Here is a 16503-nt window from a genome sequence, read left to right on the forward strand (position 1 = left end):
CTTTTCTTTTTTTCCTCTGGCCACACACACACACACACACACACACACAGGGAAATTCCACAGTAGCTAATCCTCCCTTCTTTATTACTAAGTTTTCTTCCCTCTCCTGTTTAGTAAACATCAGAAATCATGCAAACTGAGAACAGACAACTGAAGGGCTCAACACACATATTTGCTGCTCGGTAAACACTCTAGAAACAGTCATTTCATCCTTGCTTATAAAGTTTGGAATTTAAAACCGTGTAATTTAAACACATGCTTTAAAATGTCTTGAAATCCAACAATCTTCCAAAAGAAGCAGTTTTAAATGACTTCTCCCCTAAAACCTGTGCACACATCACGACCACTGGGAAGCGGCATCGTGTAGTTTTTTTAGAACACTGGCTCCAGAATCAGACTGCCTGGATTTCAATCCTCTTTCCACTGCTTCTTAGTAACTCTTCTCAGCTTTCATTTACTCACAGGACACCTCATGGGGCTGTTGTGAAGATTAATCGAGATAATGCATTCACGTATATCTCTTAGAAAAATGCCTGGCCTGTATTAAATTCATAATAAAAACCAGGTAACAGTAGAGATGGTGGTGGCAGTGATAGCTGTATCATCATGATCAATAAATACTATTCATTCATAATCCAAGTCGAGGAAGGTTGTGTGGTATAGTATAATTCCACTTGCCTGCATCCCTCTCTTCAGATTTCTGGCAACTCTATATAAATACATATATATATATATATATATATATATATATATATATATATATATATGCATCTGAGAAAAAGAAAGTCTATGTTCAAACTTCATAATTTCTCATAAATATTAACTAGACATACATAAAATCATAATAAATACTGATTTTTTAGCTTCATAAGGATTAGCTTAATGAGCTGAGGAAATGAATGGATCTTTCAGTAACCAATTCAGGTGACTACATACTCACAAAAAAAACATACATTTTTCTACCTCACACTTCTCTAAAGCCAAATATGACAAAGAAAAACTCTCAAAGAAAAAAAAAAGAAAAAAAAAAGAAAAACTCTCAAAGGACAAGTTGGGCTTTAAAGTGAATGATTTGAAAAAAAAAATAAATAAATAAAGTGAATGATTTGGGGGCACCAGGGGAGCTCATTTGGTTAAGTGGCTGATTCTTGGTTTCAGGTCAGGTTGTAATGTCAGGGTCATGAGATTGAGCCTAGCATCAGGTTCCACACTTAACATAGCCCCTGCTTGGGACTCTCTTCCTTTCTCGCCCTCTGGTCCTCCCCAGATGTGTGCGCACCCCAGATGTGTGCGCACTCTCTCTCTATATTAGTAAATAAATCTTTTTTAAAAAAATAAAGTGAATGATTTATATCCTCCAGTCACAAAGGATACAAAGATACCAATTATTTTCTAAAAATTTGGAGCTTCCTCCTATTCCTCCAACTCCTCCTCTTCTTTTTCCTTCTTCTTTCTCTTCCTCCTCTTCCTTCTTTATCACCAACATAATTACCATTATCATCATCATTTTTGTTATTATTATTAAATAAACCCCACTTCTGTCCTAGACAGAGATCTTTCCTTACAAGATATTTGGAAATGGCACCATTTGTGGGACAAACCCAGCAGTCAATAGATAAATGATAATTGACTCTTTTTTAGTAATAATATAAGTAAATTTCTATTTGCATAGCTTTTTACAACTTAAAGCCCTTTGTATGCATTTGCAAGTTGATAATTATAACAATTGTGTGAGAGCAGGTAAAATGATGCCAGCATAGATTTGAAAAAAACTAAAGTTAAAAATTCCTAAAGACCTTGCTCAAAATCATATGATGAAAAATGAAGAAGTTTCAAAAGAGAACGAGGAGACAAGCCGCAAACTGGGAGAAAATATTTGTAAAAGACACATCCAATAAAAGACTGTCATCCAAAATATACAAAGACCCCTCAGAATTCAACAATAAGACAACAAACAAACCAATTAAAAAATGGGCAAAAGACCTTAACAGATACCTCACCAAAGAGGACATAGAAATGGCAAGTAAGCAAAGATGCTCCACATCATGTGTCACCAGGGAAATAGAAATTAGAACAACAATGAGATAACACTACACACCAATTAGAAATACCAAATCCTAAGCAGTGACATCACTGAATGCTGGTGCGGATGTGAAGCAACAAAAATATTCACACGTGCTCATGGGAATGCAAAATAGTACAGCCACTTTGGAAGTTTCTTGCAAAACTAAATTTTACTTCCATCATATGATCCAACAATCATGTTTTTTAGTTTTTACCCAATAGCAGCTTTATTCATAATTGACAAAACTTGGAAGCAAATAAGATGTCCTTCAATAGGTGAACGGATAAATAAATTGGTACATCTAGACAATGGAATGTTATTCAATGCTAAAAAAAAAAAAGAAAGAAAGAAAAAGAAGAAAAAAAAGGAGGGGGTGGCTATGAAGCCATGAAAAGACATGGAGGAAACTTAAATGCATATTACTAAGTAAAAGAAGCCAATCTGATAACGCTATATATACTGTATGATACCAACAATCTGACATTCTGGAAAAGATAAAACCGTGGAGACAGTAAAAAGATCAGTGGTTGCTAGAGGTTGGGATGGGAGGGATAGAGGAATAAAAAAAACAGCACAGAGGGATGCCTCTGGCAGTGAAACTACTCTGTATGAAACTATAATGGTAGATAAAGGTTACTCTACATTTGTGAAAATCTATAGAATATATGATGCCAAGAGTAAACCCTAAAGTTTGGACCTTGGGTGACAAGGATGTGTCGACGTAGTTTCATGGATTATAAAAAACACACAATTCTGATATAAGATGTTGAGGTGGAGGAGGCTCTGAGTGTGAGTGGGAGTGTGCAGGAAATCTACGGGAACTCTCTGGTCTTTTTGCTCAATTTTGTTGAGAATCTAAAACTACTCCAAAAAATTTTATTTAAGAGGAAAAAAAAGAATATTAAGAGCTAATAAGAAATCCCAAGAACATCCTAAATATAATTTTCCAATCTAGGGTGGTATTAAAACCAAAATAGGTATATATGTTCAAAGGGCCTTTGAATTTCTTAGCCTTAAGATAACCAGAAGTGATCAAATGTACTGACCATCTATAGCAATTTCCTTAATAATTAACAAGCCATTATTATACCTACTTGACAGTCCCTATGTCAACACATATTAATTCTAGAAGTGTTAGACATATACTGTCTATCCCCTGTGTACTGGCTGGCACCCTTCATTAAAAGGAAATTAAAAAAAAAAAAGACCTGAATAACTAAAAAAATTAAAGTTAAAAATAAGAAGGAGCCAGAATTAGGACTGACTTTCCAGCATGAAACAGCAGGACAGTGGGCCAACAGGGACTGAAGAGGAGACCATGAGCAGTGCTCAAATCTTGTGCCTGGTCGAAAATTTTGTGCCCAGGGAAGGGTTATTATTATTACTATTATTAATTTTACAAGACACTACACGCTAGCCACACTGTGAGCTTGTGTAGCTGCATTTCCCAGAGAAGGTACCTTCCCTCTCGTTTATACAAACTTATCTTATGAGGGAGTCACAGCCCAGCTGTGAAAAGAGAATTTTAATTTTAATGTTGATTCAGCAAGGATAAAACAGGCTTTTCCAGTATCTACACCATGGCTGGAGGGATTCATGAAATTTAGAGCAAGAAAGCATCTAGTGTCTTCTAAAATCTAGATAATCATATTCAAGCTGTCACAGGATGTTTACCCAGGGGTTAATTTGACCACCTAACATTTGCTACAAATATCCCCCTGATCCTCACCTAATCCCTGCCCAGGCTTCATCCCTGATACGGTGATCCACACCAAGCCAAAAACTGCCTTGTCAAAATGTGAAAGAACTCATTCACACTTATAAATAACATATACAATAAAAAGTTCTTCATAATTCTACCCCACTTCATCACTGATCTCTTCCTAAGAGATGGATTGCTGACAATGGGATAAGCCTCAGTAATGGAGTGAGAATAATTTTTCACATGATACTTCAACAATAATAGGATTTTTAAGGATGAAATTTTAAGTTTTAAAGCCAAAGAAAAATGCTCCCATGTCACAATTTTCACGCCAAGAAGCCTGGTGCTCTAACTGGACTTAGAATTCGTTATTTCTACCATTCCAGTTTATTCTCCATTTGTTCCATGGATAATAGTTTGAGGTCTTAAAAAGAAAAACATAAGGGATATTTATGTGTTGCATATTTTATTACACACATAGTATCAGTTCTTTCAGTGAACAGAAAGCTACAGTTCTATATTGCTCGAGAGCAGAGATTACCATTAGCACCTTGAGTGAGAGAATCAGACACAACATGCATTTCTACGCAAATGGACTTCTGCCAGAGAAGATCCTCTTACCTTTGGGTTCTTGTGTTTCATCATCGCTATCTGAGCTGTCATTACTCACAATATGCTCTGCGGTAATATTTTCTGTGGGGAAAAAAATCAAAACAGTTGAAGGATTTCAGGTGTCAAGACTCACAATTAAATTTACTGTAAGGAAGTAATCTCAGAAAAACCACCAAGTGAGATCTACCAAGTTCACTAGTGTTAATTTTGAACAATTTAGTCCCAAAATTTATAGTTTCACTAGTATTTTCAAATTTCTCATTGAAAAACAAAATGTCTTAGGGCAGGAAAAATTAGTTTAAAGCTATTCATTCATGATTTAAAGGGAAAAAAATGTTTATCTTAATCCTGACAAAATAACTTGATTATAGGAGGCTCCTTTTTATATCAAAAAGGTATATATTTCTTCAATTAAATATGTTTAAGTGGTGTTTAGGAGGGTAAATGTAGGGTAACACCAAAATCCACAGGGGAACTACAGAACAATTCCTTCAAAATGAATGAAAGCTACTAATATAAGGTATCTTTTCATTTTCAATAATCCTGAAAGTTGTTGAAATGTGCCTATTGGAGTCAAGAATTTGTACTTCCAGGGATCCCTGGGTGGCTCAGTGGTTTAGCGCCAGCCTTTGGCCCAGGGCGCGATCCTGGAGTCCCAGGATCGAGTCCCACGTCAGGCTCCCGGCATGGAGCCTGCTTCTCCCTCTGCCTGTGTCTCTGCCTCTCTCTCTCTCTCTCTCTATGTCTATCATAAATAAATAAATCTTTAAAAAAAAAGAATTTGTACTTCCTCAGAATATATTAAAAGGGTAGTTATAAAAACTAAAATAGGAACCACAGATCCTTAACACTTAAAACAAAGATAAGAGTAAAATCCACATAATAACTCATTTTTTTTTTCAAGTAAAAATTACCTAAACTATGGAGCATACAGATCATTCTTAACATCAGCATTTGTAGAAAAATCAAACTTTCTTTGGATACTTACATGAAACCACTTTCTCTACAATGAATTTTTTCTTTGATTAGTCACTAGAATTTTTTTTGGTCTTAAAAACAGACTCTAAATTTATAATTTTCACTGATAGAGTCATTTTAAGGCTCTGAACTCAGATAAACGGACTCTAAATTTATCATTTTCAGTGACACAGCAATTTGAGGGCTCCAAACTTAGAGAAATACATATATAACACTTAGTTCCCCCATATTACTCTGCATATATTTATCATACCTGCGTAAATGTCATATATATGAATGACTGAGGGTATATAATGAAAGGGTTTTAAATGCGTGAGGTAGTCATTTTAATTTTTAGATTTATTTAATTTTACTGGCATGGTTACACATATGAAATTCAATAAAAGATCATGTTCTCGGCTTAATCTTCATTTCATTTCATGACTATTACAGAAAGTAGTTTTGTTGTGTAGAAGAGGGGTGGTGTTAAGAAATGATCTGCTCTAGGTTTCCTATACAGTAGATGTGTCTCTGGTCCTGTATGTATTCAGCAGAACAAAATTCTCTTTCTGCAAGTAAGTTTTTCTTCTCTCTCTCTTTTTGGGTCATTTTTGATACTATCATTTAAGAAAACGGTTCACAAAAAACAAGGTTCACCAAAATATTCTTTTATAAAGATATTTTCAAGAGATAGCTAAATATTTGAATGTATTTATTTTCCATCCCTATGGTATAACATTTGACTTCATCTGTTCAAGAGCACAGATTGCTCATATTCAAAATTCCTTGAGAATGTAAAGAATTTCATTTAGAGTTATCGGATTATGGTCCAATATACTATAATGTCTTTCTTCAGAAGGGAGGAGGCACATACAGAAACCACCTTTGAGCCTCCCTTTAAAAGGTAGACTTTGGGGAGCTGATGGATGAAAAGAGTCACCAGGCATCTTCAGATTCCCCTCAGTCACCTCTCTGGTCTCATTTCTGGAAACCCTTACCTCATCTGAGGTAACATGGATCCTTCTGGCTGCTGGATCTCAAGTGCACAATATTCCTCCTTAGTCTGACACACAGGACAAGTGAATAAGCTGCCAAACCACGGGCCCCAAAAGAAACATCTCACAACAAAGAATATTCTGAAGATTATTTAGTATAAACACTCTCCTTTTCCTTGGCCTTCAGCCATTGTCTCGCCCACCTCAGATCTGTTATTTCAGTCCTATTCTCTTCCTGCCATAGGAGGAAAAAATAACAAGCCCTAGGTTTATCTGGATTATTCAACAGAGAGGAATCACAGAGAAACAAGTCCCGTAACAAGTGCTCCGTCTGTTCTTTATCCCTTTTCTTCTGAAATCTTTACAAAATTTTGAGAAGAGTTAGTGATTTCCATAAAACTAGAATGGAGAACAGGGTATTTATTCATGTGGGGTGTAACGTTCATTAAAAAAAGTCAAGTCAGAGCATTTCAGCAATATACTCTTGGCCTCATAGCTCCTCCTGAGAATGGGGCTCTGTAGTTCCGGCTGGAGCAGGCTCCAGAGTTCCATCAGCCTTGGCTGCTTGTTAACGGAGTGCCACTCAGAGGACAGGAGAAAGTTCAAGCACAAAGTGCTTTCTTTACTGTTTTTATTTTTATTTTAAAATCTTTGGCTCTAAGGCATTCGGAAGATCACTTCTTCACTACTTTATGAAGAACGACCCCCCCAAAATACAATTGATACTATTGAAGAAAATATTAAGGACTATGGAAAATTGCTGTTTGCTTAATGTGCAATAGCTAAAATGCCTTTTACAGGAGGAATGATAACAGTACTTATAAGCCACTTTGTAGTGTATTAATTAATGTTACAATTGTGTGTGTGTGTTTTTTTTTTCATATAAAGCTTACTTAAATCAATTGTCACTTCCTGAAAAAACTAAGGGCACCTTGTCAGAAAAAAAAAGTCTACATTAAGTTTTTTACATGCAAGTATTCTTCAACTGAATTGATTGTTGAAAATGTCACTGATACTATTCTGTGAACTCTCCTCACACAGACGTGTGATGCTTCACAGACAGACAGGAGGTAGTTGGTAGGTCATGTGCTGATTATCTATAGGACCCTCCTCCCCAGTCACTGCTGGGTTGGTTCCAAATTCAGATTTAGCAATCACTGCTTCTTCCCACAGCCAGTCAAAATAGCCATAAGGAAGCAGCTGGCCAGGCATTTGGAAGACACCGAACGTATGTTTCATTTTGTTTGCTTTGAGTCAAATTTACTCAACCACGAAAACTGATGTTCCTGTCATTCATCTTACAATAAATGAAAACTGCTGGTCCTCAGTTCAGTCTGTCTACTTTTTCAAGTTTTGTAAATATTGTTTTTTAATTTATTATGGGCCATTGAGTTCGACTTAAAGAAAATCATTAGTGTTCATTTACTAGATGGAATTTGAAATACTCTTTCCTCCTTTTTGGTATGACTTAGCTATAGGAAGCCAAAAGAATTCTAACAAGCTAGTATTTAAGGGGTAAATGAGCAGGCAAGCATGAATTTAGGTGTCATCTTGTGTTCAACTGCTGATGAATCTAATCTTTGAAAAGCAAATTCTATTTGATAAAAGGAATATTCTTGACTACAGATAGCATGTTTAGATATATGATGACTAAGGGGAATGGAGATGCTCTAGTCAAAAATTCTTAGGAATCAATAGGTTTTATGAATTTCAAAACTTCAGTGTCAGAATAATACTTAAGAAGTAATATACAGATGATTCCTAGGAAATATTTAAGTTGACTTAACCAAGTTATTGGTAACTTTAGGACAATTACAATCTTAATGATTTAACTTACTAATTAAAATCAGGCATGTTAAAATTTATCAGTTTAGCACATATATGATCAATAGAAACATGTTTTTACAATACCTAATTCTTCTTCCATTGTAGAACCTTTATTTTGTGAGCCAGACACTCCCAAGACTCTGTTGAACAATATAGAAAAGGCACTGCCCCACACACCTAAAACCAAGCAAGAATGGAGAATAACTTAGACTGCACCAAGATTTAAAACAGTCAAGCAAACAAATGGTAGTTTTTGATGACTTACCCATTAAGAAATGCAAGGGGTTTTCTTCATATTTCTTCACAACTGTTCCCATAAAAAATTTGCTTCCAAATAAGTCAGGAGCCATAAAAGTACCATATTTAGCCATGCCGATCTCATACGGACTGAATTCAACCCAATCTGAAAACATTTTAAAAAAGTGCAATCCATTAGTAGGAAAGTACTACAGAAATGCACCCAAAGATCACTTCCAACAATGCCTTGATTATTTTCATTTATTTAAAATATTTTTAAAAAATTAACCAAATGTCTTTTAATATTTTCTGTATAGAGGCTGGGGGGGTGGGGAAAGAGCTTATTGAGATGAAAATGCAAAAGGATCCCTTCCAATTTGTACAAACTGAATATCTTTTGCATTTAAAAGCTTCTTTCATGAAGTCCATCTTAATTCTAAAGAATGGAAAACAGAAAACTGCTAATTCAATTTGTAAAATCCACGAAGGACATAGAAATTAGGCTATGATAATGCAAGCAGACTATGAAAATGGAAGAAAGTGTTCTCCAACATTTGCCTTTTCTTCATCTTTCCTTAATTTTGCTTATTAACCATTATCCTGACTCAAGATTATAATGCAAAGTTCGTATGCTGAGTGTCTTAAGAACTACCTGGCAATAGGGTCAAAAGGCATACTTTCTAGAAGTAGAGGCTATAGAGCCAGAGCCCTGGGTTCAAATCCCACTTTGCTGCTTACCAACTATGCAACCTTCGTTAGATTACTTGTGTTCTCCATGTTTTAGTCCTCTAATCTACAGAGTATGAATAAAATCAGGAGATTGTAGAACTGTTTTGAAAATCTAATGAGTTAAGAAATGTAAACAACTTAGAAGAGGGCATAGCACATTTTAGTCAGTCTACAAATGGTAGCTACTATTAGATTTCATGTATATCCTTGGCTATCACTACATCTAATTAGGCATCCAAAAAGAATTCCTGGTTTCGGATTCCCATGTCCTACACTTGCTACTCTCAGTCCTCCTTGCCTGGTAAATGGTACTACTTTGCAGGTAGTTATACCCCTATTCAGACTTTATTCTTGACAGTTCTTTTCCCTTTTTATCCTCCATACAAAAACTCAAGTTCTATAGACTCTCTTACCAGATATGGTTAGAAACAGGCTGCTTACCCATTTCTCCACCATGGACCAACCAGCCATTTGTACCCTACTGGCACAAGTGCCATACTTTCTTCCCTGGATCTCCGCCATAGTCTTCTAAAACATCTCTTCTCTATTTCCCTATATTTTTGATACTCGGAGCAAGAATGAATTTTTAAAAATAGAAATCACAGCACACTAATGCCAGCTGAAAGATTTCTGATGACTTCCCATTACACTGAACATAAAAATATGGTCAACAAGGCTTCAAGATGGTCCGGCTGGTGCTCCCTGACCTCACATCCTAACCAATCTCCCATAATGTTGGTCTTGCTCTTTCCCCTTAAGTCACACAAGTCTTCTTAATGTTCCTCAAAGAGAAAGTTCAATGATACCTCCATGCTTTTATGCTCTCTATTATCTTATGTGATCACAAGGCTTGCTCCTTCTCAACCTTTAGTTCAAGATCCAGTTTTGTTGGCCACCCTCTGTAAAGTCCCACCACCATCCACTCTTGCCTAACCCATAACTCTCTGCTCTCCTTTATCCCCTCCCTTCCCTTCTGAAATTATTACATGTCTATCCAAACAATCCAAAATCCAAATGACTCGAAATTCCCCTAGCTTTTTTCTGCTATTCATTTGGCGGTAAAATCTGACCTGACTTCATTCAGCAGGAAAAAAAAAGTCTTGAAATGATGCAAGACTTAGTTTTTATTTATCTCACTAAATACGAATATTGACACATTCTATTAAGGAAATTACTCTATTTGACTATGAAATCTGAGCGGGAGGGTATTACATAATATATAACATAGCTTTAAAATCTAAAATATTCTGAATTCCAAAACACCTATCCCCAACGTTTTAGAAAAGGGATTGTGGGTGTCTATTTATTGTTTACTCAGTGGCAGATCATAACATTCTACTTTCGTGAAGGAAGTTATGAAATCACAGTTGGGATGAGAACACATTATAATTCATTTCAAATCAAAGCCAAGTGGCACACATACCTTTCATCGGAAAGTGGTATGCTTTATAATGATTTACATGGAGGTAGTGAGACATGACTAGTAATGAATCAGAGGCTGCTAGGAAAATTTCTGTATCACTACAAGTAATTTCCCATCTCTGAATTTCATCCCCTTATCTTGGGTACTGAAACAATAATTTCTCTTCCTTATTAATGCTATGGTGCGTGCACACAGTAATTACAGACATTCTCAAGGTGAGATTGCTCTCTAGTCTTTACTGAAGGACTCACCGTATGAGTATGTGACTATTCCTTTTGCTGTTGACTCGTACATTTCAAACTTGAACCTCTCTCCTGTACCTCCATCTACTCATTTCCAACTTCCTGTTGCGCATTTAAGCTTAGACACAATGTCATCACATCCCACTATGCTTATCTGGAAAGGAACTCCTCACCCTCCCTCCCAGTCTATCTTACCTATTTCCGTAAGCCACACTATGAGAGCCCCAAAAAGGAATTTTTTAAACTGACATCACATCACTCCCTAACAAAAGCAGAGTGATAGCGGTGCTTCCAGCTTCTTTCCTTGCTAATCTACCCATATGAATCACCAAAGTGCTTTTTTCCTCCCAAAACACTACTTAAAAAATTTATTGTCCTGCCCCCAAACATCAAAATATTTCGCATTATCATTATAACTGAATAAAAAGATTTCTCCCTGGAATTCAGATCTTTTTATAACTTGGCACTAATAATTTTCCCAAATGCACTACCCACCTTCACCCACTCATAATAAGGCCAGTTTTTTTTTTACTGTTCTCAAAAACATACTTTGGGCTCCTCTTCTGAGTATTTTCTCATGGTATTTCACACAACAAGAACTATTCATCTCTCTTGATAGACCCGTGTATGTTCAAATGAAATCTGAGTTCCATTATCCACGTGAAGTCTTTATGACTGGACTAAATGTCTATATCTTACTCTCATGTCGGTTCTACACACTTTAATAGATCATAATATGCTATGTGTATGGCTCATTGATTTTTAATGTTTTATTTTTGTCTTGTTAATGGGATTATAACTTTCCTGAATACTATATATACAATACTATATAATACTATATATCTACTCTTATAGTATGTCAAAGAATTTAACATGATGTGGAGTTCTCTAAGTTGGGCTCAGTAAATGCAATTTACTGACCAATGGAAACGTAAAAATGAAAGCAATTGTAAAAATATTTGACAGTTTAAACATCTAATGTTTATTTGTTTAAAATCTTCAAAAGAAGAAAATGTTTAAAACTATTCTGAAGGGAAGAAAAACATTCTCTGATATTGTGAAACAAAGTTGATAAAACTTCTGTAAGCTAAGATAATTTGGTTCTTTGACATTTAAAAATATTATTCAGATAATATTGCAGCTATTTTCCCCTGAATATCTATTTTTAATCTGAGCAAACTTTAAAGGAATAAAGTATAGACATGGCTCTTCCCCCACCTCCCCTCAATAATCCAAGCTACTTGAACCTTCATAACATAACACCTTTGAATATCTTATCTGGGTACAAGATCCATATAACTAATGCTTGACGGCTTTGTCCAACTCTGTTGGAAGACAGAGCTTTGAACCTCCTTATCGTAAAAGCTTCACAATGAAGGTTAATGGTGTATCTCTCATCTCAGTAACAATATCGTAGTTAGGCAGATGGCCCAAATCAGACACATCGAGGTCAGAAGGTTACTAGCTGAACATAAAATAGCCTTTCCCACTCTAGAGGAATCTAAAATAACTTGTTCCTTAATGATTATGATCAGATTTTCCATTGAGAATAGGCTACTGGCCTCAAAGTTCAGAATAAAAAAAGGTGACTATGAAAATGTCCTAACAATCTTAACGATAGTAGTGACACTATCATGTTTTGTCTCTTTATGATGTGCCATACTTCATGTGATTGTCTTAATAGTTTTGTAATATAAATCTGATATTTACTAATACCATCTTTTTTTTTAAATAATGAAGAAAATAAAAATCAGAGAGATTAAATGGCCTACCTAAGGTATTTCAGCTTTAAAACAAGACTTTCAAATTAGTCTAGGGCTTGTTTGACCATATCATAATGCTTTTGGGGTAAAATGGCTTATTTGGCTAGGCACATATTTGACAAGCATACTAATAGGATTTATCAACCTATCTGCAAACATTCCAAGACCTCACAAAACAATAGCTATAGGAAAGCAAAAACAGGGATCCCTGGGTGGCGCAGCAGTTTAGCGCTGGCCTTTGGCCCAGGGCACGATCCTGGAGACCCAGGATCGAATCCCACGTCAGGCTCCCGGTGCATGGAGCCTGCTTCTCCCTCCACCTGTGTCTCTGCCTCCCTCTCCCTCTCTGTGTGTGACTATAATAAATAAATAAATAAAATTTTTTTTTTAAAAAAAAGGAAAGCAAAAACAAAACAAAGTCAATTTCCTCATGGCACTTACTTTTCTTGTATGCAAAAATTTCAATTCTCTCTAAAAGCATTACAATCAAGATCTTGCTCTTTATTACTGCTGAGCATGCCATGGTTATCCTAGACTCCTAATCTACGCCTTACCCTCATCCAATAATTAAATTTGCCTTTTATATAGAAAACCTATTTGTTTGTTGTTAAGATCCAGACCTCTGATTTCTCATATAGATTTCATAGAGCACTAAATTTTTAAGATTTACTTAACCTTAATTCGGGCCTGCCAGTGTTTTATGTACTTTGCATACTTCATATCATTTATCTATAGAAACACTATGACAGTGTCATCCTTATTTAACAGATGTGGAAACAGACTAACAGATGTCATGTAACTTAGTCACAGGAATAATGCATAGTAACTTCTTCCTTGTGCCTTAACTTCTTTAATAATTATGGTAAATTTCCTAGATTATAAGGTCTGATAGAACAGAGGCAATATACTGTGGTGGGGGAGGGGAGTTCATGCTTAGCACCTGGCATACTATATTTTCCATAGCCAGTAACCAGAGAAGCCAATATTTTAATAAAAAGAACAAAGGAAGGGTGCCTGGGTGGCTCAGTCAGTTAAGTGCCTGCCTTTGGCTCAGGTGATGATCCCTGGTTCTTGGGATCGAGCCCAGCATTGGGCTCCCTGCTCCCTCTCCCTCTGTTTGCTACTCTCCCTGCTTGTGCGCATGTGCGGGCGCTCTCTCTCTATCTCTCTCTCTCTCTCTCAAGTAAATAAATAAATAAAATGTTAAAAAAAACACAAAGGACTTTTAAAAACAAATCTCAGCTCTGCTACTACTTCTGTGTGGCAATGTACAAATCATTTAATCTTTCTGAGGTTTTGTTTTTTTCTTCTATGAAGCACAGCTGAAAAGACCTCACTTCCTGAGTTGTAGCAAAATTGAATAGGATAATAAATATGATAAGTGATTTCTGAGCCATAAGCATAATGAATATTTTAGTCAATGTAACTGGTAAACATTTGAATGAATGAATTGCGGGTGCACTGCTTTTTATAAATAATTCAAAATTCCTGCCTCAGAATAGTCAGTTGAAGAAAGTGAGACTTTGTAAAATTGCAAAATGTTTCTGGAAATAAATCTGTTAATTTCATGCCATTCACAATGACTTTTTTTTTCTTATGCTGTGACTGGTTTTCTTGAGGTACTTTTCCTAAAATTACAACGGACCCTACTAGCTATAGTCAGAAATGCTTCCATACTGCAGACTAGGACTGCCAAAGCCCCCAGAAGCATGATGTCACATGTTTTAGAGCACCCAGCAAGAGGCAAAGCTTCTGTAGAAGAAACAAATATTTACACTGGAGAATTAACAAAATGGGGCATTTTGTTCCTCATCTGCCACAAGTATAGAGCCGTACTTTTTAAGTACTGTATTATAAAAATTATAAAAGTGCTTTTAATGATAATCACATATGTTATCCAATTTAATGAAAATATAAGCAGTAAGCAAAAGAATATGCATTGCCTAAAAGCACGAGACACACTATTTTGTTAAAAGTCCTTGAGAACTGAGTAATGAAAATTGAGATTACAGTCAGGACTTTTTTTTATAATTTCTATTTCACTAATTTAAATGAAGATATATTAGTACCTAATTTCATGGAATATTCTCTACCATCAGAAAATCATCTAGCTTAATATTTTCTTGTATCTTCGACTGTTTTTATGGTACAGAAAATATACAAAAACAGACAACTAAAATTGCTTATGAGCTTCCTCTAATGACAATCATGACAAACCAACAGTTCAAAGGTTCGAGGAAACGTTTTGAAAGAGGAGATTTCGTACCTGCAAACATTAGCTCTGAAACATCAGGTTTGACATGGAGACAGGTGAAGAGAGGTAGAGGACACTGACCAGAACTGACTTTTTCCTTCAGACTACTCAAAGTAGTGTTCATTCTCTGTCCACAGAAGAAATACATGGTTTTAAATAGTAACAGATACAGATAGGAAGCTACTTAAAATAGTACTTGCAATCAAGACACTTAAAACTTTTATAATAAAACTCTTATTTTTTTCTAGAAATCTCTGGGTCCTAATATACAACAAAAGTATGCTCTAGGGAGGTAATTATCTTCACTCTAAAAACAACCACAAGTTTAAAGGCTATGTCTACATTTGAAATGAAGAACAACTTGGCAGCTACGAAGCTATGAAGAAGAAACAGTCTGGACCCCAGATTCTCTGGCACAGACTTTATCTTCCCCAACTTTATCTTCAGTTGAAGTGTCACACTGTCGTCATATGTCAAATGGGCTTGTTTCTTGTGACTCACTCCCTTTTCTGACTCTCTTTTCAGCAACCTCTATTTTTCCTCTACCATTATTACTTGTATTCATCTCCTTATTTAAAAAGACTGCCATTGGGCGTGGGGGTGGGCAGTTAAGGGTTAAAATGTGTATTTTTCCAAAGAAAAAGAACACAAAAGTACCTCGCTACATCAAAACTATTACACAGAATGAGTAAGAACTAGTTGGAAATGTAGAAATGTTATGTCTGGCAGGGAGTATGTGCTCACTACACGTTGTTGATAGGATCAGGTGAGTCAAGTGACTTTTATAAGATGTATCATTTTGTTTTATTAAAATATTATGATATACAAAGCCTATTTGTATCAAAAGGACTGCAGGTTGAATCATAGCTTACATTGTGAATTAGTGTTTCTCCTATTAACATCCCAAAGATATCGGTAAAGGTGACAGGTTGTCCAGAGCTTTTCTTCTTCCATAGAGACTCAACATATCTTTTAACTTTCTGTGGTGTGAGAAGCAAAAGGGGGTTGTGGCTAACATTTTTCATTAGCTCTTCATTAATCTCCTCTGGCCCTTTCTCTGGGAAATCAGGGTGAGAATATAAGGTTGACATGTACCTGTAAAGAAAACAAAAGATGATTAATGAAGAGAAAGGACATTACATAGTGGTCTCCAAAGAAGGCAGGTACTCTCTGTCATAAATACATAAAGGAAGGAAGGAAGAGAGAGTTGGTTAATTATCTGATTGAAGATATTAATCCGTTAAAGGAAAGAATGTATCAATCAGAAAGGAGTTGGTCTACAATGGAAGCAAAGTAAAAGAGAGGTCTCAGAGGAAACAGTGGATTTCCCATGCCCAATCCACTGAGGAGGATGCCACACTGGGCTTACTGTTCACTGTATAGCCTCTGGAAATGGGTAATACCTATTAGACTATCAGAGACTGGTGAACACATTTGAGTCACGTAAATAAACTGATTTACTATATAATCCTACTCAAGTAATCTGAAAATTTGATTTTCCCTAATGATTATCTACAGGCAGAAAATGTGCTTTCTAACCTATTATGAATGCCTAATTTTCCTCACAAATGTGTTTTTGTGTGTTTGTTTGTTTTGTCCACTGTGATTTGGACAGAATCGTAAGCTTTGCCAATTTTAGATCCCAGAATTTCTGAGCATCCAAATCTGATGGTGAAATCCTAGAGAGAAATGAGTCT

The 16503-nt window shown here is 35.8% G+C and overlaps 1 protein-coding gene across 7 annotated transcripts in view; it reads right to left on the minus strand.

Moving 5' to 3' along the window:
* PLA2G4A (phospholipase A2 group IVA) overlaps positions 1-16503 on the minus strand; it is a 152721-nt gene that overhangs the window by 31903 nt on the left and 104315 nt on the right. For all 7 annotated transcript variants that reach the window (XM_055319437.1, XM_055319440.1, XM_055319438.1 and 4 more), the window contains 5 exons: positions 15679-15901; positions 14819-14933; positions 8424-8561; positions 8243-8335; positions 4389-4460 (listed from right to left, as the gene is read on the minus strand). In XM_055319437.1, coding sequence (XP_055175412.1) covers positions 4389-4460; positions 8243-8335; positions 8424-8561; positions 14819-14933; positions 15679-15901 — 641 coding nt within the window. The remainder of the gene's footprint in view (positions 1-4388; positions 4461-8242; positions 8336-8423; positions 8562-14818; positions 14934-15678; positions 15902-16503) is intronic.

The sequence above is a fragment of the Nyctereutes procyonoides genome, unplaced genomic scaffold (genome assembly GCF_905146905.1).
Source record: "Nyctereutes procyonoides isolate TBG_1078 unplaced genomic scaffold, NYPRO_anot_genome, whole genome shotgun sequence".
NCBI lineage: Eukaryota > Metazoa > Chordata > Mammalia > Carnivora > Canidae > Nyctereutes > Nyctereutes procyonoides.